At 40.1% G+C, this 26,016-nt stretch overlaps 1 protein-coding gene across 6 annotated transcripts in view; it reads left to right on the top strand.

The window, feature by feature from the left end:
* Positions 1–581: 581 nt before the first annotated feature.
* PTPN20 (protein tyrosine phosphatase, non-receptor type 20) overlaps positions 582–26,016 on the top strand; it is a 123,870-nt gene continuing 98,435 nt past the window's right edge. For 2 of the 6 annotated variants that reach the window (XM_027530773.1, XM_027530777.1), the window contains exons 1-3: positions 583–917; positions 11,192–11,305; positions 21,027–21,223. In XM_027530773.1, coding sequence (XP_027386574.1) covers positions 911–917; positions 11,192–11,305; positions 21,027–21,223 — 318 coding nt within the window. In that variant the 5' untranslated portion in view covers positions 583–910. Of the gene's footprint in view, positions 918–11,191; positions 11,306–21,026; positions 21,224–26,016 lie in introns of all 6 variants that reach the window. The other 4 variants (XM_027530779.1, XM_027530776.1, XM_027530774.1 and 1 more) reach the window with 4 other exon arrangements.

The raw sequence follows: 26,016 nt of genomic DNA, 5'->3' as shown, positions 1-26,016 counted from the left end.
CTGAAACTGTCTCACTCGACTTAGCAGCTAAATGACCTCGCATTCTGGCACAGGCTAGTGACTCCTTTTCCAATAGTCTATCCTGTCGGAAGTGCCTAAACACTACCTTCCTTATCCTGACACTGCAAACCAGCACCCTATCCTGGCTCCTCTCCAACTCAGTAGGAAACTTAGGGGCAGGTGTGAACCAGGCGGTCACCCCCAGAGAACACAGTCCTCAGTGGTTCAGTGGATGTGGGCATAGTTCAGAGAGTTGCTGGCATTGGGAAGGAGCATACACAGGGGAGCGGACCAGGGACCACAGGAAATCCATCACCGGGTCCGCGGTGATCGCGGCAGTGCTTCGGAAGGCCAGCAGAGGGAAGCACTTCTAGCAGAGGCTCTGGAGCAGGGCGAGGCTCCGTGCGCAGGCCCACGGGAACCTCCAGGATTGGATGGCACCGATCTCGCCCGGCCGGAGAGCTCCCGCGTGAACCCAACTGGCAAGGGAGGGGGCTGGAGGCTGGCGGGCGGGGCGGTTGGGGCCAGGCTGGGCGGGGTATGATCCAGGTGAGGACAGGTAGTGGGGGCCAGGTGGGACATGGGGGAGGGCAGAGGGGCTGCTGCACAGGAGCGTGAGAGGGCTGACTTGGGTCCAGCCAATGGTCTTGAGAGGAAGATGCCACTGGTGCCCACTGAAGAGTGGACTGTGGCCCCAGAGAGGTCTTTTGGGCTGGATTCGGGCAGGCCCTGGGCAAAGTGAGGTCAGAGTCCGCTGAATCCTTGGGGGAAGATAGCCTGGGCAGTGTGATGCCCAGCTGTGCTGTGACGTGTGTCATGGGTCCTGTGTGTCACAGGTTTGGGGCAGGAGTCACGTTGGTTCTGTGGTAAAGAAAGGCGTTGAACTCTCGCTGACGAGCATGGAACTGCTATGATTGGTAAGAAGCCATAATCGGGTCTTATGACACAGTTTCTGCTCCTTGGGCTGGGCAGGTTTGGAGGCCAAGAGCTCCATTCTCACTCAAGGACTAGTGAGGCTTGTAGGACTTAGAGAGAAACAGAGCATTAATTCATGATTAATTCCAAGGTATTTTTGAACACCTCCTGTGTGCTAGGACTTGCCTTCATAGAATTATATTCCAGGTGGGAGAGAGCCACTCAAGGCTGAGTTTTGGGCTTTTGCCTTGCTATTTAATGAGATGGGAGAATGCTGTAGGTGGATGGAATCAAAGATTGTTTTGAATATATTATGTTGAGACTCCTAATAGGTTTTTCCCCAACATACAACATAGGAACAATATACTTGGAAAGAATTTTACAGTGAATTTTACATTGAATATGCTTACCACCTAGACCCTACTATTAATATTTAGCTATGCTTGTTTTTCATCTCTACATCACTCTATCTGTCAATCACCTGGTATATTTTTTTTTTCATTGTGGTAAAACATATGTAATATAAACCACCTAGTCAACTTTTAAGGTGGTATGTCAAATATGCCATTGGAAATTTGAGTCTAAAGTCCTAGGGGATTTTAGGGCTAGAATCGGTCTTTGGAATCATTACCACATAGGTGGGATTTAAATTAAAGGACTAGGTGAGACCACCTAGGTTGGGAGTGTACATAGAGAAGAGGAAGGGAAGCCGGAGGGAGATGGTGGCCATCCATGGTGAATATGCAAGAATAGTTTGGCACTTAAGAGGATTTTCATCATTTTAAGAAGAAAAACTTTGGTAGAATAGAGGGGTCTTAAAGTCAAGTGGAATTTTCTTTTAAGATAAGGGAAACTAGAATATGTTTATGTGCTGCTGCTGCTAAGTTGCTTCAGTCGTGTCCAACTCTGTGCGACCCCATGGACTCAGCCTACCAGGCTTCTCCGTCCCTGGGATTATCCAGGCAAGAACACTGGAGTGGGTTGCCATTTCCTTCTCCAGTGCATGAAAGTGAAAAGTGAAAGTGAGGTCGCTCAGTCACATCCGACTCTTAGCGACCCCATAGACTGCAGCCCACCAGGTGCCCCCGTCCATGGGATTTTCCAGACAAGAGGACTGGAGTGGGGTGCCATTGCTTCTCCATTTATGTGCTGCTGCTGCTGCTGCTGCTAAGTCGCTTCAGTCGTGTCTGACTCTGTGTGAGCCCAGAGATGGCAGCCCACCAGGCTCCCCCGTCCCTGGGATTCTCCAGGCAAGAACACTGGAGTGGGTTGCCATTTCCTTCTCCAATGCATGAAAGTGAAAAGTGAAAGTGAAGTCGCTCCGTCGTGTCCGACTCCTATGGACCCCATGGACTGCAGCCTACCAGGCTCCTCCATCCATGGGATTTTCCAGGCAAGAGTACTGGAGTGGGGTGCCATTGCGTGGGATTGAATTCATAGAAAGGGGAACAGATGAGATGCAGATGAGAAAGGGGAACGTTTCAGGGGAAGTACTTGAATACCTCAGAGAGGAGACCCCAGTGCTGGTGAGCAGTTGGCTTTGAAATGAATAGGAAAATACATTCCATCGTATCTAGAGGGGAAGCTGAGGAAAGTACAGATGCAGACAGGTGGTAGAGGCACAATCTATGAAGGCAGCCACCGGCTGAGAGTAAGGGCAGCAGGGGAGAGGAGAAGAGGCGTTAGGAGATACATGTGACGTAGCCCTTCTGGAGAGTGGGAAACTGAACTAAGGGAAATGGAATTGGATTGCTAGGCAGCGCTGAGTGCCTGTTTGGGATGTGTATTCATGAACTTAAAAGTGAGATTAACCCAGTGGGGTTGTTGGCTTCCTGTGGGTGGGAAAAGTGTTGTGAAGATTAGGTGAGGTAATACATGGAAAACATTTAGTATGGTCGCAAGCATATGGTGACTGTTACCTGTTTGAGTCCTTACTTTGTTTTTCTTTTGTTTATACAAATGTGACTGAGGAAAACGACATTTACCACCAGAGGGGAATCTTCTCCTGTGACATATTCTCTAACCAACATCCACCACAGTCTGCAGCTACTTGAAAGTGTAGCTCCTGGTGTGGTTACATTTATACAACTTGATACTTGAGCATGTTTTTCTAAAAACAGCCAAACTGTAGCAAATAGAGCTTTCCATTTTCCGACCAACTCATAACCTTGGACTGGAGGGGCTGGGGGTTTTCCTCAGTGACAGTGTAAGATTTTGTGAACGTCTGTTATTACTTGTTCTATTGGCTCTGCTGTAATGGGAATCCACAGATCTAAGATCAGCAGGGAAAATGTTCAGCCTCATAGGTTGTAATTTCTCCCTGACTGCTTGGGCTGTATTATGATACAGATAATAATAATGGCTGACCCTGACAGCTCTTAAAAGTGCCGGGCACTGTCTAGAAGCACATTATATGCATAGTCTTGTTGAATTGTCACCTCAACTCAACGAGGCGGGTACTATTATCATCTCTATTTTTCAGATGCAAAAGTAGGCTCAGAGGCGTTAAGTAACTTGCCCTGGGTACACATGGTCTGATATCTAGTTTCTGCTGCAGACTTCAACTTTTTTTTTTTTTCTAAGAACTTAGCCATCACTCATCTATACCATACTAGTGGAGTAGACAAGATAATGGACTGAAGCAGGTTGACTGGATTCAGAAACTGCTACCAATTAGCTATGTGACTTTGGGCAAAATATTTAACCTCTGTTCCTTTTTTTGTTTTTATCCATGAAATAAGAATAATAATAATACCTATCTATAAGGTTCTTGTGAGGATCACATGAATTAATATACTTAATAAACTTAAATTAATGCCTGGTAGCGCAGCCATGGTGGTGTGTGTACTGACTGACACCCCTAAAATCATTTTCTGAGGTTTCTGCTGCTGGATTTAGGTTGAGCTTGGAAATGCTCTTAACTCAGGGATCATCTTTGTTTTCCCTACTTTTATGACCTCTCCGAGGGAAGCAAACATATCAGTTTTCTTCTCAGTGCAGAGAACAACTTGGATTTCATTCAGATTCATCTGACCAGTGATATTCATTTAATTTGTCCTGGCATTGCAATACTATTTAGAGGGAAATAAAGCTTGGGGAGTAATGTGATTCCATTTTGTCCTCACCAGATCAGCAGCCTCTCATGGGGGTTTGGTTAGAAAGGACAGTGGAGTATATAGCTAGTGCTGGGCACAGTGTGTGGTAAATGATTGGGTCAAGGGGCATCACAGGAACATGTTCTGAAAAGATCTGTAAAATCAAGACCTACTGTGATGTGTCACTTCATCTGCTGACTAAGAGCCACTGAGCAGGCTTGGCACAGGAGGCCAGTGAAAGTCCTAAAGGATGTTTTCTGGTGGACAACAGGGAGACTGAATGCATGGCATAAAGTAAAGGTTCCCAGTGGGTCTGCACCAGAATAATTGGGGGAGTTTTATGAAGCTTTGCAAAATGATAGGCTTTACATCCACAGATTCTGAATCAGTAAGTCATGATGGGGTTCTGGACTCAATCTGTTTTTTAAGAGCTCCCTGAATGATTCTTATGTGCAGTTAGCATGGGATATCATTAATGCAAATCAGTGCTTTTCAGTCCTGTGTTTTAAAATCACTGTTGAGTTAAACTTTTAAAAAAATATTGATGTTCTAGACTCACCCCAGAGATTCTAAGTCAGTTGACTTGGGCCAAGTGATATTAAAAAAAAAAAAAAGTCTTCTTAGGTAATTAACCTACAGCCAGGTTTGAGAATCATGTGGCCTCAGACATCATCTTATCAGGAGAGTAAAAAAGTTTGTATTTCTAAATGTGCCCAATGCAGATGTTCAATTTAATAATCAAGTAAGAAAGAAAAATACGAATTGATGATTGTTGTTCTGTTGCTGCGTTGTGTCTGACTCTTTGAGACCTCATGGACCGCAGCCCACTAGGCTTCCCTGTGTTTCACCATCTCCCGGAGTTTGCTAAAACTCACATCCATTGAGTCGGCGATGCCATCGCACCACCGCATCCTCTGTTGCCCCTTCTCCTCCTGCCCTCAGTGTTTCCCAGCAACAGGGTCTTTTCTAATGAGTTGACTCTTCACATCAGGTAGTCAAAGTATTGGAACTTCAGCTTCAGCATCAATCCTTCCAAAAATTATTCAGGGTTGATTTCCTTTAGGATTGACTGGTTTGATCTCCTTGCAGTCCAAGGAACTCTCAAGAGTCTTCTTTAGCACCACAGTTTGAAAGCAACAATTCTTCAGCGCTCAACCTTCTTTATGGTCTAACTTTCACATCCATATATGACTGCTGGAAAAACCGTAGCTTTGACTATATGAACCTTTGTTGGCAAAGTGATGTTAACTGCTTTTTAATATGCTGCTTAGGTTTTTCATAGTTTTTCTTCTAAGGAGCAAGTGTCTTTAACTTCATGGCTTCAGGCACTGTCTGAAATAAGTTAATGATTGAATTAGCATTTATCACCGGGCAGTGAAGATTTCATCAAGTTTTCCCTGGGGAGGAGAATGATCATTTACTGAGAACTTTATCTGTAGTCTTAGTTTTAGACAGTGACTCCGGGAAGTGTGTATTATTTCCACTTTGTAGGTGAGAATTTTGGGGCAAAGGGAAGTTAAGTGACTTGTCCCAGATTTACACCCAGATGCAGGCAGCTCTGTGGTTTAGGCTCCGTTTCCTCAGTGGTTCCCAACTTGATCTGGTGTAGGGATCGGCACTTTGCAAAGCTCTCCAGGTAATTCTGACACGCAGCTGAAGTTAACGGCCTCTTCATGGAGCCTTCTGGTGGTCTGCATTCATCTTCTTTTATAACAGCATGTCGTCCTCTGTAGGGTACAGTCTAACCGCATGTCGTCCTCTGTAGGGTACAGTCTAACCGCATGTCGTCCTCTGTAGGGTACAGTCTAACCGCATGTCGTCCTCTGTAGGGTACAGTCTAACCGCATGTCGTCCTCTGTAGGGTACAGTCTAACCGCATGTCGTCCTCTGTAGGGTACAGTCTAACCGCATGTCGTCCTCTGTAGGGTACAGTCTAACCGCATGTCGTCCTCTGTAGGGTACAGTCTAACCGCATGTCGTCCTCTGTAGGGTACAGTCTAACCGCATGTCGTCCTCTGTAGGGTACAGTCTAACCGCATGTCGTCCTCTGTAGGGTACAGTCTAACCGCATGTCGTCCTCTGTAGGGTACAGTCTAACCGCATGTCGTCCTCTGTAGGGTACAGTCTAACCGCATGTCGTCCTCTGTAGGGTACAGTCTAACCGCATGTCGTCCTCTGTAGGGTACAGTCTAACAGCATGTCGTCCTCTGTAGGGTACAGTCTAACAGCATGTCGTCCTCTGTGCTCTGTGACTGGCTCCTTCCCCCACACGTTCACTTATCTTAGTGTCCTTTCTTTTCTTTTCTGCCTCTTAATAAATATGTTTTGAGTGCCCAGTTTGTGCCATCTTTCTTGGTGCGGAGATGACAAAAATGGTAACAAGACTGACCAAGTCACCAGCCTCATGGTCCTTATATAGACTGAGATACACAGTAAACATATAAGCAGATAAATTTTGACTTATTCCATACATACGTAAGCAAATTTTAAGGTAATGACAGGTGCTTCTAAGGAAAATAAACAGGGTAATAAGTGATCCAGGCAGCAGTAATGAGCATTCCAGTTGCTTCACATTGTTGCCAAAACTACTTTATATTGTTTTGTGTGCATATGTTTCATTTCAGCCATTCTAAAAATAGGTATGTGGTGATATCTTAGTATTGTTTTCTTTTGCATTTTTCTGTTGGCCAATGGTGATGAGCATCTTTTCATCTGTTTGTGTACCATTTGTATTTTTACTTTGTAAAAAAAAATTATTTTTTTGAAATTTTTTGCCCGTTTGAAAAAACATTGTGTTGATTTTCTTTTTGAGTTGTAAAACTTCTTATATGTTTGGGATATGTTCTTTTTCTAAAATTCCCCTCTTTTCTTTCCAACCCTTTTACTAGAATTGCCTTTAACATCTGTATTTATATATTTTAATTTTAAAAAATTAAATTCTTTTTTTTTTTGACCATGCCACACAACATGTATGACCTGGTTCCCTGACAAGGCATTGAACCTGGGTGCCCTGCATTGGGAGCTGGAGTCTTAGCCACTGCACTACCAGGGAAATCCCTAACATTTGTATTTGCGTCAATAGTGTTTTTAAGGCAATCTAAGTTCTTTCTGTACCTCAGAACTCTTCCATCTTCTACCCATTACCTAATTCCACATTTTTAGGTAATTATTACATCAGCACAACATTCTGGTGCCAGAATATATATTAGTTTCTTAGGTTTTCCATAACAGAATTCTACAAACTGGATGATTTAAAAAAAGAAAAATACATTCTTTCACATTTGGAGGCAAAATTCTGAAATTAAGTTGTCAGCAAGCCTTGCTGGCTTTAAAGTCTCTATGAGAGAATCTTTCCTTGCCTCCCTCTTTTCATGATTGCCAGTAATCTTTGAGTTCCTTGGTTTGTAGACATTTGACTCCAATTTTTGCCTCTGTTATCGCATGGATTTCTTCCTCTGTATCTGTGTCCAAATTTCACTCGTCTTTTAAGGATATCAGTCATTGGGTTAGAAACTCATCCTCACCTGGGTATACCTGGAAATGGCCCTATAAATTCACATTCACGGAGACTGGAGGTTAGGACTTTAAAATAGCTCTTTAAAGGACACAGTCACATAGGAGAAATCCAGATGACCTTGGTTTTGGCAATGAATTTTTTAGACACAACACCAAAAGAAAGAAGAAAAAACTTACAGACTGGACTTTATTAAAATTAAAAATTTCTGTGAAAGATATTGTTAAGAAAATAAAGACAAGTTGTACACTAGGAGAGAATGTTTGCAAAACACATATCTGATAAAGGCCTTATCATAGAGTTGGAATCATACAGCCAATCTGGAATCATACGTTTTCAGACTGGCTTTTTTTCCCAGAGCAACATTCACTTAAGATTCCTCCATGTCTATTTCTGGCTAGATAGCTTATTTCTTTTTATCATTGAATAATATTTCATTGTGGATATACCATAGTTTATCCATGCCACTGTTGAATCAGATCTTGATTACTTCCAGTTTTTGCTGATTATGAATAAACCAACTACATTCACTTGAACGCATGTTTTTGTGTGGACATAGTTGCAGATCAGTTGGGTAAATACCTAGGAGAACGATTGCTGGTCATACGGCAACACTGTTTCAAGCTTTATAAGGATCTGCTAAATAGTCTTCTAGAGTGACTGTAATTTTGTGTTCTCAGCAGTGAGTCCGCATTCTTGCCAGCATTTAATATTGTCACGTTTTTGAATTTTAACCATTCTGATAGTTAGCTCTTAACCTCTTATTGTAGTTTTATTTTGCAGTTCTCTAGGGGTGATGGACAGGGAGGCCTGGCATGCTGCCATTCATGGGGTCGCAAAGAGTCGGACACGACTGAGCAACTGAGCTGAACTGAACTGAGTGACATGTGCTGTTGAGCGTCTTTTCATATGCTGGTTTGCCATTTGTACCTTTTTTTTTTTGGCCATACCGAGTGTCATATGGGGTCTTAGTTTCCTGACTGGAGGTCGAACCTGTGCCCCCTGAAGTGGAAGCATGGACTCTTAACCACTGGACTGCCAGGGAATTCCCTGCCATCTGTACGTATTCTTGGGTAGAGTGTCAGTTTTGCTTTTTTCCCTATTTTAGAATTGGTTTGTTTTCTTATTGATTTTTACAAAAATACTTATTTATTTATCCCACTCCTGGGCATGTATCTGGAGAAAACTTTTAATTTGAAAAGATACATGCATATCAGTGTTCATAGCAGCATTATTTACAATAGCCAAGACATGGAAGCACCTAAGTGTCCACTGATGGATGAATGGATAAGGAAGATACGGTAAATATAAACAGTGGGCTGCTGTCCAGCCATAAGAAAGGACGAAATAATGCCATTTGCAGCAACATGGATGGACCCAAAGATTATCACGTTAAGTCAAAGAAAAATACATGATGTCACTTGTCTGTATCACGTTAAGTCAGACAAAGAAAAATGCATAATGTCACTTGTCTGTGGGATCTAAGGTACACAGATGAACTTATTTATAAGCAGAAACAGACTCACAGACGTAGACAACAAATTTGCGGTTACCAAAGGCGGAAGAGGGCGAGGCAGGGATAAATTAGGAGTCTAAGATTAACAGATGCAAACCACTATATATAAAATGGGCTTCCCTGGGCGCTCAGATGGTTAAGAATCTGCCTGTAGTGTGGGACACCTGGGTTCATTCCCTGGGGTGGGAAGATCTCCTGGAGGAGGGCATGGCATCCTGCTCCAGTATTCTTGCCTGGAGAATCCCCACGGACAGAGGAGCTTGGTAAGCTACAGTCCATGGGGTTGCAAAGAGTGTGACACGACTGAGCGACTGAGCACAGTGCAGTGTTTATAAAATAGATCAGCAACAAGCTTCTATGGTATAGCACAGAAAACTATACTCACACCCTGTAAGAAGGTGAAATGGAAAATACTCTGTGTGTGTGTGTTTATAATTGACTCACTTTGGTGTACACCAGAAACTAACACAATGTTGTAAACCAACTATACTTCAAAAACTTTTATAAAGATTGTATCGTTTAAAATATTTTCGGTCATATATTTGGGAGGCAGAAGCTTGGGCATCGTTCTTGGTGGGTTTCATTTAACAATAAATGTTTGACTTTTCAGTGTTATTTCCAGAGGAGGCTCATCACTTATGTCCAGCACCTCAGTACCAGTCACAAGGCCACTGCTGTCCTTTTATTATTTTTTTGGCCTTATGGCATGTGAGATCTTAGTTCCCTGACCAGGAATCAAACCCACGTCTGCTGCTTTAGAAATGTAGAGTCTTAACCACTGAACTTCTAGGGAAGTCCTGATGTCTTTTTAAAAAGAAGAAATCTACCCACCCCCCGCCCCCTTCATAAAAGTAGAAGTTTCAAAAAATTTAAAATGTATCTCATTAAAATTTGAAATGAAACCGTGTTAAGGATTTTATTCAATTTATTTATTAGTGAAGCAGCCTGGAACGTGGCAAAGGTGGTTCTGAGAACATTTCGAGGGTCTAGGTTTTAATACGTATTTTGAACAAATGTCAGAGGAAGATTGCTAGGTCAGATTTTAAAAGCCTGGTCTATGTCCAACAGGGCGATAAATGATAATCTTTGGTATTATCTTTCTTTGTCCAGACGGAAATTATTTGTATCCCTACAGGATGAAGATTTATAGGTTAACATGTATTCTTACTAAGTCTAGGACTTTTAATCAACAGTAAATAATGAATTGTACAAAGTACAATCCCTTTATATTATTAAATAATCCTTGGGAGGGCCTTTTAAACACCATTCTCATATAACGTTGGAAGGACATGCCACCTATGATTTTGCCTTACTTCCATGTTTTAAATAATCATTCTTAACATACTGTATCATAAAGTTTTAAAATATATGTTTCAAAATAATAACTTTTAGGTTCAGTTATAGTAACCTTATTTCTGTAGTGGAATGGAAAGAATCTTCCTGCAGTGCAGAAGATAAGAGTTCAATCTCTGGGTTGGGAAGATCCCCTGGCTTAGGAAATGGCAACTCACTCTAGTATTCTACAGAGGAGCCTGGCAGGTTATGGTTCATGGGCTGGTAAAGAGTCAGACATGACTTAGCAACCAGCACTTTCACTTCATTTCATTGGCAAGTAAACTATAAGTCTCCAGACCAAAACAAAACAAAAAAAATCCCTCTAAATTTTAACCAATAGGAACAATATAACATCATCTTACAGGCCTACTACGGCAAAGATCAGAAAAGAAAAAAATGTTTATCCTATGTGAGGGCTGTTTTATAGGTTGAAAATGAACTCCTTGAAGACAGGCTCTGAACTTAATTTTTATCCTTCAATAATGTGTCCCCAGCACCTAATTCAGAATAAGTTTGGCATAAAAGAATTAATGCACTGAATCAGTTCAGTTCAGTCATTCAGTCGTGTCCGACTCTTTGCGCCCCCGTGGGCGGCAGCACGCCAGGCTTCCCTGTCCATCACCAACTCCCGGAGCTCACTCAAACCCATGTCCATTGAGTCAGTGATGCCATCCAACCATCTCATCCTCTGTTGTCCCCTCCTCCTCCCTGCCTTCAATTTGCCGAATAACAGTGACTGAATAAATGAGTAATAATATGTTAAAACTGTGAGAACTCGAGTTGTCTAAAATTCCTTTACGTTGTATGTTTGACCAGGTGAAAAACAATTGTTTTCTCAGAACACAAGGCTCAGTACCTGGAGAAGCCTTTTACCCATCTCTTTTGGGAATGACGGCATGTCTTCGCCGGAAAATGCTACAGCAGCGTCTGGTAGGTTCTTACGCACTGTGCTGTGGCGGGTGCGGGAGCAGGAGAGTCAGGGCAGTGCTCCTCAGACTGCAAATACGTATGAACCACCTGTGAACATGTTAACCTGCACATTCTGATTCACTGGGTCTGCGGTGGGGCCCAAGAGTCTGCATCTCTTAACAAGCCACCGTGCTGAGAATAGCAAAGATTAGACGCTTGTGTTTTATTTTACTCTGATTACGTAATGTTTATTTCTGATTGTAGGTGTACTATATATGTATTACAGAAATACCTCTGTACTTTAGAAAGTATATAAAAGCACAGAAACACAAAGAAGAGGATTTTGTGTATAACACTAACGCAGTGTTTTGATTAGAGGCTGACTGTCCCCAGCCGACCCCTGTTGTCACTGTCGTGCATGCCTCACACATTAGGAGCTTGCCGTCAGTTTTCAACATTTCTTTTGTACCTTTTTCACTCCTTCCTTGTTCAGCGTAGCCTGTGGTTGCTCTTCTATGCTGCCGCCCTGTTATCGGTGTGGGTGTTGCTCCCTCCAGCTAGAGGTTTAAGCCAGAGCTCTACAAAGGGCGTTCCCTGCCAGGCTGCCGCTTTAGCCTTGCAGGTCTGACTCCACAAGTATTCTGGTCCTGTTTGCAATCTGAAAGGCCTGGAGGCCTCTTGCTTTCTCATTGTGATATTACTTATCCATAACATGGGTGTCGTTTCCAGTTTTTGTTCGCTTTGATTATAAATACTATTATTGATCTATTAATAATGTTTATAGATTTTGTTCTTTCATTGAATTATTTCTTTAGGATGTGTGCTAATCGCTTCAGTCGTGTCCAACTTTTTGCAGTCCCACGGATTGTAGCCTGTTAGGCTCCTTTGTCCATGGGATTCTCCAGGCAGAAATACTAGAGTGGGTCACCATGCCCTCCTCAAGGGGATCCTGCTGACCCAGGGATCGAACCTGCATCTCTTATGTCTCCTGCATTGGCAGGCGGGTTCTTTACCACTAGCGCCACCTGGGAAGCCCAATTTCTTCTTTAGGATAAATTCTCCAGATGGGGATCCTTGAGCTAATGGATCTGAATTTTGTATTACTTTTTATTATTAGAAGAGTTTATATCACACTACCAGCAATATATTGGTTATACTGTAATCTCACCACATTTGGTGTTATCATAGCAAAAAGAATTGTGGTTAATTTATTTGTTTTGAAATGATGCCTTGAGCTTCCTTTAATTTACATTGCTGTGTTTACTGTCCAGGATTATTTATTTCCTTTTGTGTAACCGGATTTTTAAAAAAAGTCTGCTTGATACTTTTCCCATTTTAAGCTAACTGTGCACTAACCATTCTATCAGTTATCTTCTGACCTTCTATTTGAGAACCTGATGAAATTTAAATTTTAAAGGAATCTTTTAAATTATAATTTGACTCAGCTTCTTTCCTATTACATCCTACGCACTCCATGACTTTGTTTTAGCCTCTGGGCAAAGGACAAAAAACAGTATACAAAGAATATTTGTCATTAATTTTCTTAAGACACTTGCAAATTAATATGCAAGTGACTCAACTGGGTGTGCTTTCTTGAAAGAAATAAAAATAAAATTAGCAATTCTCATAGTTTATTGGTAGAACTTTTCAGATTCTGAATGTATTTTTCTATATTCAAAAAAACTACATTGTTATAGTAATTTATACTTTTATTCTTTATTGCCACTTAGTGAACTACCTCTTTTCTCCAGTAAAGATGATTCTTTGTAAAATTGAAAAGTTAAACATATGGATGAATTTAAAATCCAAAATAAGAGAGAGACGAAGCAAGAGCCAAACTACTTTATTATTTTTAAAATTTGTATTGGAGTATAGCTGATTTACAATATTGTGTAGGTGTGCAGCAAAGTGCGTCAGTTATACGTATATCCATTCCTTTTTGGATTCTTTTCCCGTATGGGCCATTACATAGCACTGAGGGCTTCCCCGCGCTGCACAGGAGGCCTTTATTACTTTCTACTCTGTATGTAGTGGTCTGTGTGTGTCAGCCTCAGTCGTCCAATTCGCCTCTTCCCCCACTCATCGCCAGGTAACCAGAAGTTTGTTTTCTACATGCTCTACTTCCGTCTTGTAGATAAGTTCACCTGTACCCTTTTTTTGATTCCACATATAAGCGATATCATATGATATCTGTCTTTCTCTGTCTCACCTCCCTCATATAAGGGCTTCTAGGTCCCTCCATGTTGCTACAAATGGCGTTATTTTGTCCTTTTTGATGGCCGGTAACAGACATCCTGCAATGTGAAGTCAAGTGGGCCTTAGGAAGCATCACTACGAACAAAGCTAGTGGAGGGGATGGAATTCCAGTGGAGCTATTTCAAATCCTGAAAGATGATGCTGTGAAACTGCTGCACTCAATATGCCAGCAAATTTGGAAAACTCAGCAGCGGCCACAGGACTGGAAAAGGTCAGTTTTCATTCCAATCCCAAAGAAAGGCAATGCCAAAGAATGCTCAAACTACCGCACAATTGCACTCATCTCACACGCTAGTAAAGTAATGCTCAAAATTCTCCAAGCCAGGCTTCAGCAATACGTGAACGGTGAACTTCCAGATATTCAAGCTGGTTTTAGAAAAGGCAGAGGAACCAGAGATCCAATTGCCAACATCTGCTGGATCATGGAAAAAGCAAGAGATTCCAAAAAAACATCTGTTTCTGTTTTATTGACTATGCCAAAGCCTTTGACTGTGTGGATCACAATAAACTGGGGAAAATTCTGAGAGATGGGAATACCAGACCACCTGACCTGCCTCTTGAGAAACCTATATGCAGGTCAGGAAGCAACAGTTAGAACTGGACATGGAACAACAGACTGGTTCCAAACAGGAAAAGGAGTACATCAAGGCTGTATATTGTCACCCTGTTTATTTAACTTATATGCAGAGTACATCGTGAGAAACACTGGGCTGGAAGAAGCGCAAGCTGGAATCAATATTGCCAGGAGAAATATCAATAACCTCAGATATGCAGATGACACCACCCTTATGGCAGAAAGTAAAGAGGAACTAAAGAGCCTCTTGATGCAAGTGAAAGAGGAGAGTGAAAAGGTTGGCTTAAAGCTCAACATTCAGAAAACGAAGATCATGGCATCTGGTCCCATCACTTCATGGGAAATAGATGGGGAAACAGTGGAAACAGTGTCAGACTTTATTTTTTGGGGCTCTACAGTCACTGCAGATGGTGACTGCAGCCATGAAATTAAAAGATGCTTACTCCTTGGAAGGAAAGTTATGACCAACCTAGACAGCATATTCAAAAGCAGAGACATTACTTTGCCAACAAAGGTCCGTCTAATCAAGGCTATGGTTTTTCCAGTGGTCATGTATGGATATGAGAGTTGGACTGTGAAGAAAGCTGAGTGCCGAAGAATTGATGCTTTTGAACTGTGGTGTTGGAGAAGACTCTTGAGAGTCCCTTGGACTGCAAGGAGATCCAACCAGTCCATCCTAAAGGAGATCAGTCCTGGGTGTTCACTGGAAGGACTGATGCTAAAGCTGAAACTCCAGTACTTTGGCCACCTCATGGGAAGAGTTGACTCATTGGAAAAGACTCTGATGCTGGGAGGGATTAGGGGCAGGAGGAGAAGGGGACGACAGAGGATGAGGTGGCTGGATGGCATCACCGACTCGATGGACATGAGTTTGAGTGAACTCCGGGAGTTGGTGATGGACAGGCAGGCCTGGCGTCCTGCGGTTCATGGGGTTGCAAAGAGTCGGACACGACTGAGTGACTGAACTGAACTGAATAAACGGTAATAGGATGTAATAAATATAATAAGATGTAAAAAGTGGTAATAAAGATGATAATACTCCATCTTATACATGTGCCACATCTTCTTTATCCGTCCCTCTTTTGATGAATTTATTGTAGGTTGCTTCTATTGTATTGCTTTTAAACCACAGAAATCTTTCATTCAGTTCCTTTTGTAGATTTTCATTTGTTTTGATTATGCTTTAAACATATTACTTTATTTTTTTTTAATTTTATTTTATTTTTAAACTTTACAATATTGTATTACTTTTGCCAAATATCGAAATGAATCCGCCACAGGTATACATGTGTTCCCCATCCTGAACCCTCCTCCCTCCTCCCTCCCCATACCCTCCCTCTGGGTCGTCCCAGTGCACCAGCCCCAAGCATCCAGTATCGTGCATCGAACCTGGACTGGTGACTCGTTTCATACATGATATTATACACAAACATATTACTTTAAAAGCCTTTGTTAATGCCAACATCTAGAACTCCTATATGTCTGTTTCTGTTATCTGTCATGTCTCTCATTTCAGTCTTGAGGATGTATTGGATGGATAGTGAGTGTGAAAATAGCAGGCTTGTTAAAAGGCAGTGGCAGTAATTAAGACAAATGGTGACAACTTGAACAATGGCAGTGGCATTAGAAGAGGAAAGCAATATTCAAGAGGTCAAAAAATAAGGCTGCTCCCATAGGTGGGAAGGGAGCAAGAAGCTTTACCTCCTAGAGGAGGGAGTAATATTAGTATATGTATATTATTTGGGATTGCCTTATAAAGAAGATTTGTTTCTACTCCCCTACTTATTTACTTATTAATTTGCTTATATCAGTATCGGAGAAGGCAATGGCACCCCACTCCAGTACTCTTGCCTGGAAAATCCCATGGATGGAGGAGCCTGGTGGGCTGCAGTCCATGGGGTCGCTAGGAGTCGGACACGACTGAGCAACTTCCCTTTCACTTTTCACTTTCATGCATTGGAGGACATGGCAACCCACTCCAGTGTTCTTGCCTGGAGAATCCCAGGGATGGGGGAGCCTGGTGGGCTTCCGTCTATGGAGTTGCACAGAGTCGGACACAACTGAAGCGACTTAGCAGCAGCATATCAGTATGGACTCGTGCATATGTATTTTATAATTTATACTATAATCTAGTTATGTTATTTACTTTGTTCAAATTGTTCCAGTCTGGGCCCTTGGGAGCTCTTTCAGGTTGACTCCTGTGTCTCTTTGACATAACCCATCCTTTTGTTTTCTGAGTGTTTAATGACTTTATTTGTGTGATAAGATACTCCAGGCTTATCTTACGGTATCTGAAAGTTGTTGTCACATGTACTTTTGTCCTATTTTCTGGTTGTGAATAAGTTTTGCAGCACTGAATCCCTCATGGGCAGAAGTGAAAGTCAGTTTCTTTATTAACTGATGGTGGACAGTTTTTCATACATTTATTAGTCTTTAATTCTTCTTCTTCTATGAATTGCTTGTTAATAATTCTTCTAGACATTTTTTTCCATGTAACTGACCTCTGTAGCATTTGAAGCTCCTTCTTAGGTTTGAAGATCTCACTGTTGTTTAAATCTGGATATGAGGCAATGGTGGCAGTGATATCCAATGTCAGGGGCTTTAGGGAGCTACAGTGCAATTTTAACATTCATTGTCAGGAGTGTTAGACTTGTATCCCACAGCATTCAGAGGACCATATCTTATTGCTCAGTTTTTTTTTTTTTTTTCTAATGGTTAACGGAGTTTCCCAGAGGACATGAGGTAAATTTTCTCTATTCTCAAATCAGTAATAGTTGGTTTCTCTTCTTATTGAATTTTAAGAATTCTTTATATATCCTAGATAAATTTTGTCATCAGTTATATCATTTTCCCCTAGTAAATGCTTATTTTTTGATACTATCTTTTAAATGAATATTCAAATATCAGTTTTTTCTTATATAAACTCTGCTTTCATGATTCCCAAATCTGTCTCTACTCTGAAATAATAAAAATAGTCTCTTTTCTTTTGTATATTTTGATTTTTGATCTTATGCAGTGAGGAAGGGATATGATCTTTCTTTTATGGTAGGTAAACCAATTGTCCCAGCCTCATTTATTTTATTTTTCTGGTGTGCAGCCTATACTTTATTTTTTTATTTTTATTTTTAAATTTTAATTGGAGGCTAATTACTTTACAATATTGTGGTGGTTTTGCCATACATTCACATGAATCAGCCATGGGTGCATATGTGTTCCCTATCATGACCCTCCCTCCCACCTCCCTCCCCATCCTATCTCTCAGGATCATCCCAGTGTACCAGCCCTGAGCACCCTGCCTCATGCATGGATTTCTGTGTGTTAATTTTATATCCTGCAACTTTACTGTATTCATCGATTAGCTCTAGTAATTTTCTAGTGGAGTCTTTGGGGTTTTTCTATGTAGAGGACCATGTCATCTGCATACAGTGAGAGTTTTACTTCTTCTTTTCCAATCTGGATTCCTTTTATTTCTTTTTCTGCTCTGATTGCTGTGGCCAAAACTTCCAAAATTATGTTGGATAGTAGTGGTGAGAGTGGGCACCCTTGTCTTGTTCCTGACTTTAGGGGAAATGCTTTCAATTTTTCACCATTCAGGATAATTTTGCTGTAGGTTTATCATATGTGGCTTTTATTATGTTGAGATATGTTGCTTCTATGCCTACTTTCTGGAGGGTTTTTGTCATAAATGGATGTTGAATTTTGTCAAAGGCTTTCTCTGTATCTATTGAGATAATCATACAGTTTTTATCTTTTAATTTGTTAATGTGGTGTATCATATTGATTGATTTGTGGATACTGAAGAATCCTTGCATCCTGAGATAAAGCCCACTTGGTCATGATGTATGATCTTTTTAATATGTTGTGGGATTCTGTTTGCTAGAATTTTGTTAAGGATTTTGCATCTATGTTCATCAGTGATATTGGCCTGTAGTTTCCTTTTTTTGTGGAATCTTTGTTTGGTTTTGGTATTAGGGTGATGGTGGCCTCAGAATGAGTTTGGAAGTTTACCTTCCTCTGCAATTTTCTGGAAAAGTTTGAGTAGGATAGGTGTTAGCTCTTCTCTAAATTTTTGGTAGAATTCAGCTGTGAAGCCATCTGGTCCTGGGCTTTTGTTTGTTGGAAGATTTCTGATTATGGTTTTGATTTCTGTGCTTGTGATGGGTCTGTTAAGATTTTCTATTTCTTCCTGTTTCAGTTTTGGAAAGTTACACTTTTCTAAGAATTTGTCCATTTCTTCCAGGTTGTCCATTTTATTGGCATGTAGTTGCCGCTAATAGTCTCTTATGACCCTGTGTATTCCTGTGTTGTCCGCATTTATTTTAGTACTTTCCCCACTCTAATCTGCACTGCCCTTGTTATCAGATGGCAGATGCTCTTACAGGCTCAGGACTGTTTTTGAATCTCAGTTCCTTTATACTGACCTGCTTTCCCATCCTTTCACCAATTCACACTGTTTTGATGACTTTAGTTTATAGTAAGTATTGCTGTCTTATAGGGCAAATACACCCAGTCTTCTCCTTTTCCAGAATTGGTTTTCCTGTTCTTAGATTTCTGTTTCCTAGTTTGTTTACACACACACACACACACACACACACACACGCAAATACCCCCACACACCCTACTTGAATATTTATCAGATTTGCATTGAATCTGTGGTTTAATTTAAAGGGTACTTACCATTATTATGATAGGAGTTTTCATTTGTATGAAATATAGGTTATTTATTCTATTTTTGTAACTTTTAACAAAATTTTGCAATTTTCACCATACATTTTTGGTTTGGTCTATTTTCTAGTTACCTTGTATTTTTATTGCTACTGTGAATGACACATTTTCCTTTGCAGTTGCAGTGTCTGGTTGTTGGCCTATGAATGATCCTAATTTATTGATCTCTTGTCAACTCTTCCGTCAGACTTTCTTGTTTTTACTAGTATTTGACCTTGGAGTCTCTTTAATTTTCTATGTAGACAATTACAGTATTTGCAGATAACAATTTACTTGCTTTTTCCCCAGTCATTATGTCTTTAATGTTAAATAAGTAGTAGGCTTTCTTATATTTTCTTTAAAACAATGAGAATGTGTCTAAAGTTTTGCCATTAAGGATAATGTTGGTTCAATATTTTGATTAGATAAACTTGTCTATAAATTAAAGAAGTTTTCTTCTGTTTCTACCTTGAAATACTATTGAATTTTTCATATGACTTTTTTATGTTCAGATGATAATAGGACTTCTGTCCTTTCTTTTTGTTAATACGCCATTTTGCATTGACAGATTTTTGTGAAACTGAGCGTACTTTGAATTCTTGAGATAAATCTTTATCCATGCATTTTTTCCACTGTATCATTTAGTCGTATTTTATTTAGGACTTTTGCAGCTATGTTCATTTTTGAATTTGACTTATAATTTTCTTACTTGTATTTTACATACATTGTTTTCATGTCAGGATTTGCTAACCTTTTAATATAAATGAAATATCAGTACTTAACATTTTTGTTAAAACAGTTTGCATAAGAAAAAGATTTTTGTTCATTGGAAATTTGGTAAAATATCATCTGGGGATCTGTTTGGGTCCAGATTCCTTTTTCCTCCAGGGTGTGAGACATTTTATTATTGGTTTAACTTTCTAAATAGTTATACTATTCAGACTTTCTGTATGTTCTTGAGTAGATTTTGATAATTTATAATTTTATAAAAGTTTCCATTTAATCAAGTTTGTCTAATTGAATTTTCTTATTAGCTCTTAAAATGATAGTTGGATTTGTGATTGTGCCTTTTTTTTTTCATTTTTGCTATTATAAGGTGTAGTGAAACAAATTTGTTATTTTTAAGTCTTTGATTTCAGAGAAACAACTTTTGATTTTGTTGATTATTCTTATTATGTTTTGTTAGCTTATTTTCTATTTGTTATTTTTCTTTGTGATATCTTTCTGTTTTGCGAGGTTTCCTCAGTTATTCTTGGCCTTTGTCATTGAATACAAAATACATTTTTGTCATTTCTTCTGTCTTTTAAAAACTGTTTTTCCAACTATACATTTCCCCTTTAAACACTTCCTTAGCCACTTCACATTAGTTTTAATATGTTGTGTTTCATTGATATTTCTTAATATATACTTAGAAAGTTAATTCATGTTATAGTTCATAATTTCTATTTGATTTCCTTTTTTGACACATTAAGAAATGCATTTTTCCATTTTACTGTACTTGTTTACTATGCTTTACTTTTTATTGTTGATTTTTTAATATGCTATGTTATAAATTTCTAAATCGTAATGTTTAAGTTTACTGTGACATAAGAAGCAGTACTCTGAGTGCTCACTTCTAAGATCAGAGAAAAATCACTCCCTTGGTTTCTATGAAAGATTCTGTGGGGTGAAATTAGCAGAGTAATTACCAAAAATCTTAACATAAAGCCAATAGTGGTGGGGATGATTCATATGACATTCTTCAATAAAGTCTAAAACAGCTTTCTATGTACACTAACATATTTCTGATTTATTATTAACAATACAAAATGTAAAAATAAGACTTACATAACACACTATTCTTTATCCAAGAAATAGACTCTGAAACACAGAAGAATTGAATTCTATAGATCCCAGTGCATAGGTTCTGTAGGTGGTATATATTTAGAATTTTCCTGAAGAGTCCTGTACTGAGTAATATGGAAGCAGGAACAAAGGGACTGCTCAAAAATCCACTTTCTGAGGAAAATCCTAGAGGTAGGATCATGTTTGCTAAGTTATTTTTTAAAAGCAAGGAAAAAAGTGATTAATATAGATTAAGATGAGGTGACTCTAAAATGGAAAAGTGGATGAAAATTCCCCTCATGTAACTTCACTTTTCTCACTAAGTGTCAACCTGTCCTCTGTAACCCTTTACATTTAATCAGTTCCTTCCTTTTCTTTGTTCAGGAGAAGATCAGCGAGGAAAGGACTCTGATATGAAAAACCTGAGTGTACCTTTGCCTGTATCACCTCATGATGACCTTCCCTCATCAAGTCATGACGACCTGCATTCATCAAGCTGTGAAGACCTGCATTACTCATCATGTCACGACGACCTGCATTCATCGAGTCAGGAGACGACACCTAGACCAGTGAATCATAAGGTAAGCCTGGAAGGAGAGGGATCTCTGCTGGTTGGCTGTGTTGTTGCTGTTGTTCAGTTACCCGGTCATGTCTGACTCTCTGCCACCCCATGGACTGCAGCACAGCAGGCCTTCCTGTCCCTCACCGTCTCCTGAAGTTTGCCCAGGTTCATGTCATTGCACGAGCGATGCCAGCAGCCGTCTCATCCTCTGACACCCTCTTCTCTTGTGCTAAATGTTTCCCAGCATCAGGGACTTTCCCAATGACTCAGCTGTTCCCATGAGATGACCAAAATCATGGAGTTTCGGCTTTAGCGTCAGTCCTTCCAACGAGTATTCAGGGTTGATTTGATCTCCTTGCTGTTCAAGGGACTCTCAGGAGTCTTCTCCAGCACCACAGTTTGAAGGCATCAGTTCTTCAGCACTCCGCCTTATTTATAGTCCAGCTCTCACAACCATATGTGACTATTGGAAAAGCCATAGCCTTGACTAGACGACCTTTGTTGTCAGAGTAATGTCTCTGCTTTTTAATATGCTGTCTAGATTGGTCATAGCTTTTCTTCAAGGAGCAAGTGTCTTTTAATTTCATGGCTGAGTCATCATCTGCAGTGATTTTGGAGTTCAAGAAAATAAAGTCTGTCACTGTTTCCACTGTTTACCCTATTTGTCATGAAGTGATGGGACCAGATGCTATGATCTTAGTTTTTTGAATGTTGAGTTTTAAGCCAGCTTTTTCACTCTCCTCTTTCACTTTCATCAAGAGCCTCTTTAGTTCCTCTTTGCTTTCTGCCATAAGGGTAGGGTCATCTGCATATCTGAGGTTACTGATATTTCTCCCGGCAATCCTGATTCCAGCTTGTGTTTATCCAGCCCGACATTTCTCATGATGTACTCTGCATATAAGTTAAATAAGGAGGGTGACAGTATACAGTCTTGATGTACTCCTTTCCCAATTTGGAACCAGTCCATTGTTCCATGTCTGGTTCTAACTGTTGCTTCTTGACCTGCATACAGGTTCCTCAGGAAGCAAGTAAGGTGGTCTGGTATTCCCATATCCATAAGAATTTTCCAGTTTGTTGTGATCCACACAGTCAAAGGATTTGGCATAGTCAATAAAGCAGAAGTAGATGGTTTTCTGGAATTTTCTTGCTTTTCTGTGATCCAATGGATGTTGGCAATTTGATCTCTGGTTCCCCTGCCTTTTCTAAATTCAGCTTGAACATTTGGAAGTTCTCAGTTCACGTACTGTTGAAGCCTGCCTTGGAGAATTTTGAGCATTACTCTGCTAGCGTGTGACATGAGTCCAATTGTGTGGTAGTTTGAGCATTCTTTGGCATTGCCTTTCTTAGGGATTGGAGTGAAAACTGACCTTTTCCAGTCCTGTGGCCACTGCTGCATTCTCCAAATTTGCTGGCATATTGAGTGCAGTACTTTCACAGCATCATCTTTTAGGATTTTAAACAGCTCACCTGGAATTCCGTCACCTCCACTAGCTTTGTTTGCAGTGATGTTTCCTAAGACCCACTTGACTTCAGACTCCAGGATGTCTGGCGTTAGGCGAGTGGTCACACCATCACGGTTATCTGGGTCACTAGATCTTTTCTGTATAGTTCTTCTGTGTAGTCTTGCCACTGTTTCTTAACACCTTCTGCTTCTGTTAGGTCCACACCGTTTCTGTCCTTTACGAAAAGGGAAATGCATTTTCATCTGGTGGGTGCCTTGCCCTTTTTTCTTATCTGATCTATTGGAGCTTTGGGACTTCAATCATGTTGCTGTCCTCATATTCACTTCCAGTAGGTTCCAGAATTAATAGAGATAAAAATCAGTGCCCAGAGCAGGAACTGTCTCCTCCACTTTCCCAATTTGGTTGCCACTGCCACCCAGGGCTGACAGGTATGCTCCTGCTTTGAAAAACATCACTGTGGCTTGATTGTTCCCTCATGTAGAAGCCCGTCCATTCCTCTGGACATGTAAGATGGCCACATCTAAGCAGCCATCCCCTTTGTGGCTGGCAGTCTTTCTCAGTGTAATCCACGGTTCTCAGTTCCGCTGCTGATACTTCTCTCTGATCTGAATGATTTTCTACTTGGAGAAATATTTGGAAGTGAGAAACTTCATGGACTGTCTCGAGTAGATCCTTTACATAACCATACTTGATTGCCTTCTAGAACTGAGTATATCTTATTTTTAAAAATTTTTCAAAGTTATCTATTTAAAGAAAATGTATATGATTTTTTTTGAGTAACTGAGTATATTTTATAGTTTGGATTTTTCCTCTGTATTTTGTGACTTGACTTTTGTAGGATGAGTTATGATACTCTTTAAAGTTTCCTTTTAGAAAAGAATATCTTAGAATACTTCTGGGTGTTTTTAGAATATGTTGTGAAAATCAGCTAGTTTTATTAGAATTTGCCTTGCTTACATTTCATGAATTAATTTGGTATTATAGTCAGTTGATAGTCTTTCAGTTATGATGCTGTCCCTAGGAATTGTCTAGACTTCATAGACTTGTGTGTTGATGATTAGATTTAGTAGATAGATAAATAAATTTTTATTCCAACACTCATTTTAAAGGTGAAAAAACTAAGTCCCAGGGAGCTGAAATGATTTGTCTGTGATCACACAGCTCTTCAAGTCACATAAAAAAGACTGGAAACCAGGCTTCAATCTCTTAGCATGACTATTTTCAAATTTCACTCATAAATCTTTGGGATATGTAGTGCTGAACAGTTAACTTAGGCTCCTTGGAAAAATGTATCCAATCTTTTCTTTGATATTAATTGGACAAAAAGAGCACTCTCCAAAAAGACCTGGCATCTTGATAATTTAAAATATTTCTCTTTGTGCCTTCTTGGCATTGTTAACCAAATCACATTTCATTCCATCAGAGACATGTTAGAGTCCTGAGTGAGCCTTATTTGAATTACAGCTATGTAGAACAGTTTGCTTCTTTGATAAATATAATCTAGTTTATTTTGAAGCATGACTTAAAGTATACCTCAGGTTTAAATTATGGTAGGACTTCTCACTCAGTTGATGTCACTTTTTCTTAGCAAATGAGTTATATACAAATGGTTTTTTAGTATGTCTTTTTGGAGATGGGAGGGATCTTGTCAAAGTGTAAGCATGGCCCCATTTCTTTTTTGCATATCCTTTTCTTGTGGATGGTCTTGATCCCTGTCTTGTGTACAATGTCACAAACCTCTATTCATAGTTCACCAGACACTCTGTCAATCAGATCTAGTCCCTTAAATCTATTTCTCACTTATGCTGTATAATCGTTAGGGATTTGATTTAGGTCATGCCTGAATGGTCTAGTGGTTTTCCCTACTTTCTTCAATTTAAGTCTGAATTGGCAATAAGGAGTTCATGATCTGAGCCACAGTCAGCTCCAGGTCTTGTTTTTGCTGACTGTTTAGAGCTTCTCCATCTTTGGCTGCAAAGAATATGATCAATCTGATTTCAGTGTTGACCATCTGGTGATGTCCATGTGTAGAGTCTTCTCTTCTGTTGTTGGAAGAGGGTGTTTACTATGATCAGTGAATTCTCTCAGCAATACTCTATTAGCCTAAAGAATAGCAAGGAGAGATAAGAAAGCCTTCTTCAGTGATCGTTGCAAAGAAATATAAATAGAGGAAAACAACAGAATGAGAAAGATAGAGTTCTCTTCAGGAAATTTAGAGATACCAAGGGAACATTTCATGCGAAGATGGGCTCAATAAAGGACAGAAACAGTATGGACCTAACAGAAGCAGAAGATATTAAGAAGAGGTGGCAAGAATACACAGAAGAACTGTACAAAAAAGATCTTCACGGCCCAGATAATCACGATGGTGTGATCACTCACCTAGAGCCAGACATCCTGGAATGTGAAGTCAAGTGGGCCATAGGAAGCATCACTACGAACAAAGCTAATGGAGGTAATGGAATTCCAGTTGAGCTAATTCAAATCCTAAAAGATGATGCTGTGAAAGTGCTGCACTCAACATGCCAGCAAATTTGGAGAATGTAGCAGTAGCCACAGGACTGGAAAAAGTCAGTTTCATTCCAATCCCTAAGAAAGGCAATGCCAAAGAATGTTAAACTACCTCACAATTGCACTCATTTCACATGCTAACATGGTAATGCTCAAAATTCTCCAAGCCAGGCTTCAACAATATGTGAACCGTGAACTTCCAGATGTTCAAGCTGGTTTTAGAAAAGGCAAAGGAACCAGAGATCAAATTGCCAACATCCACTGGATTATGGAAAAAGCAAGAGAATTCTAGAAAACCATCTACTTCTGCTTTATTGACTATTCAAAAGCCTTTGACTGTGTGGATCACAATAAACTGTGGAAAATTCTGAAAGAGATGGAAATACCAGATCACCTGACCTGCCTCCTGAGAAATCTGTATGCAGATCAGGAAACAACAGTTAGAACTGGACGTGGAACAGCAGACTGGTTCCAAATAGGAAAAGGAGTACATCAAGGCTGTATATTCTCACCTGCTTATTTAACTTATATGCAGAGCACATCATGAGAAATGCTGGGCTGGAAGAAGCACAAGCTGGAATCAAGATTGCCGGGAGAAATATCAATAACCTCAGATATGCAGATGACACCCACTTATGCCAAAAAGTGAAGAACTAAAGAGCCTCTTGATGAAAGTGAAAGAGGAGAGTGAAAAAGTTGGCTTAAAACTCAACATTCAGAAAATAAAGATCATGGCATCCAGTCCCATCATTTCATGGCAAATAGATGGAGAAACAGTGGAAACAGTGGGAGACTTTATTTTGGGGGGCTCCAAAATCACTGCAGATGGTGACTGCAG

The sequence above is a fragment of the Bos indicus x Bos taurus genome, chromosome 28 (assembly GCF_003369695.1).
Source record: "Bos indicus x Bos taurus breed Angus x Brahman F1 hybrid chromosome 28, Bos_hybrid_MaternalHap_v2.0, whole genome shotgun sequence".
NCBI classification, from domain to species: Eukaryota; Metazoa; Chordata; class Mammalia; order Artiodactyla; family Bovidae; genus Bos; species Bos indicus x Bos taurus.
This window is presented reverse-complemented; position numbering and strand designations above follow the sequence as displayed.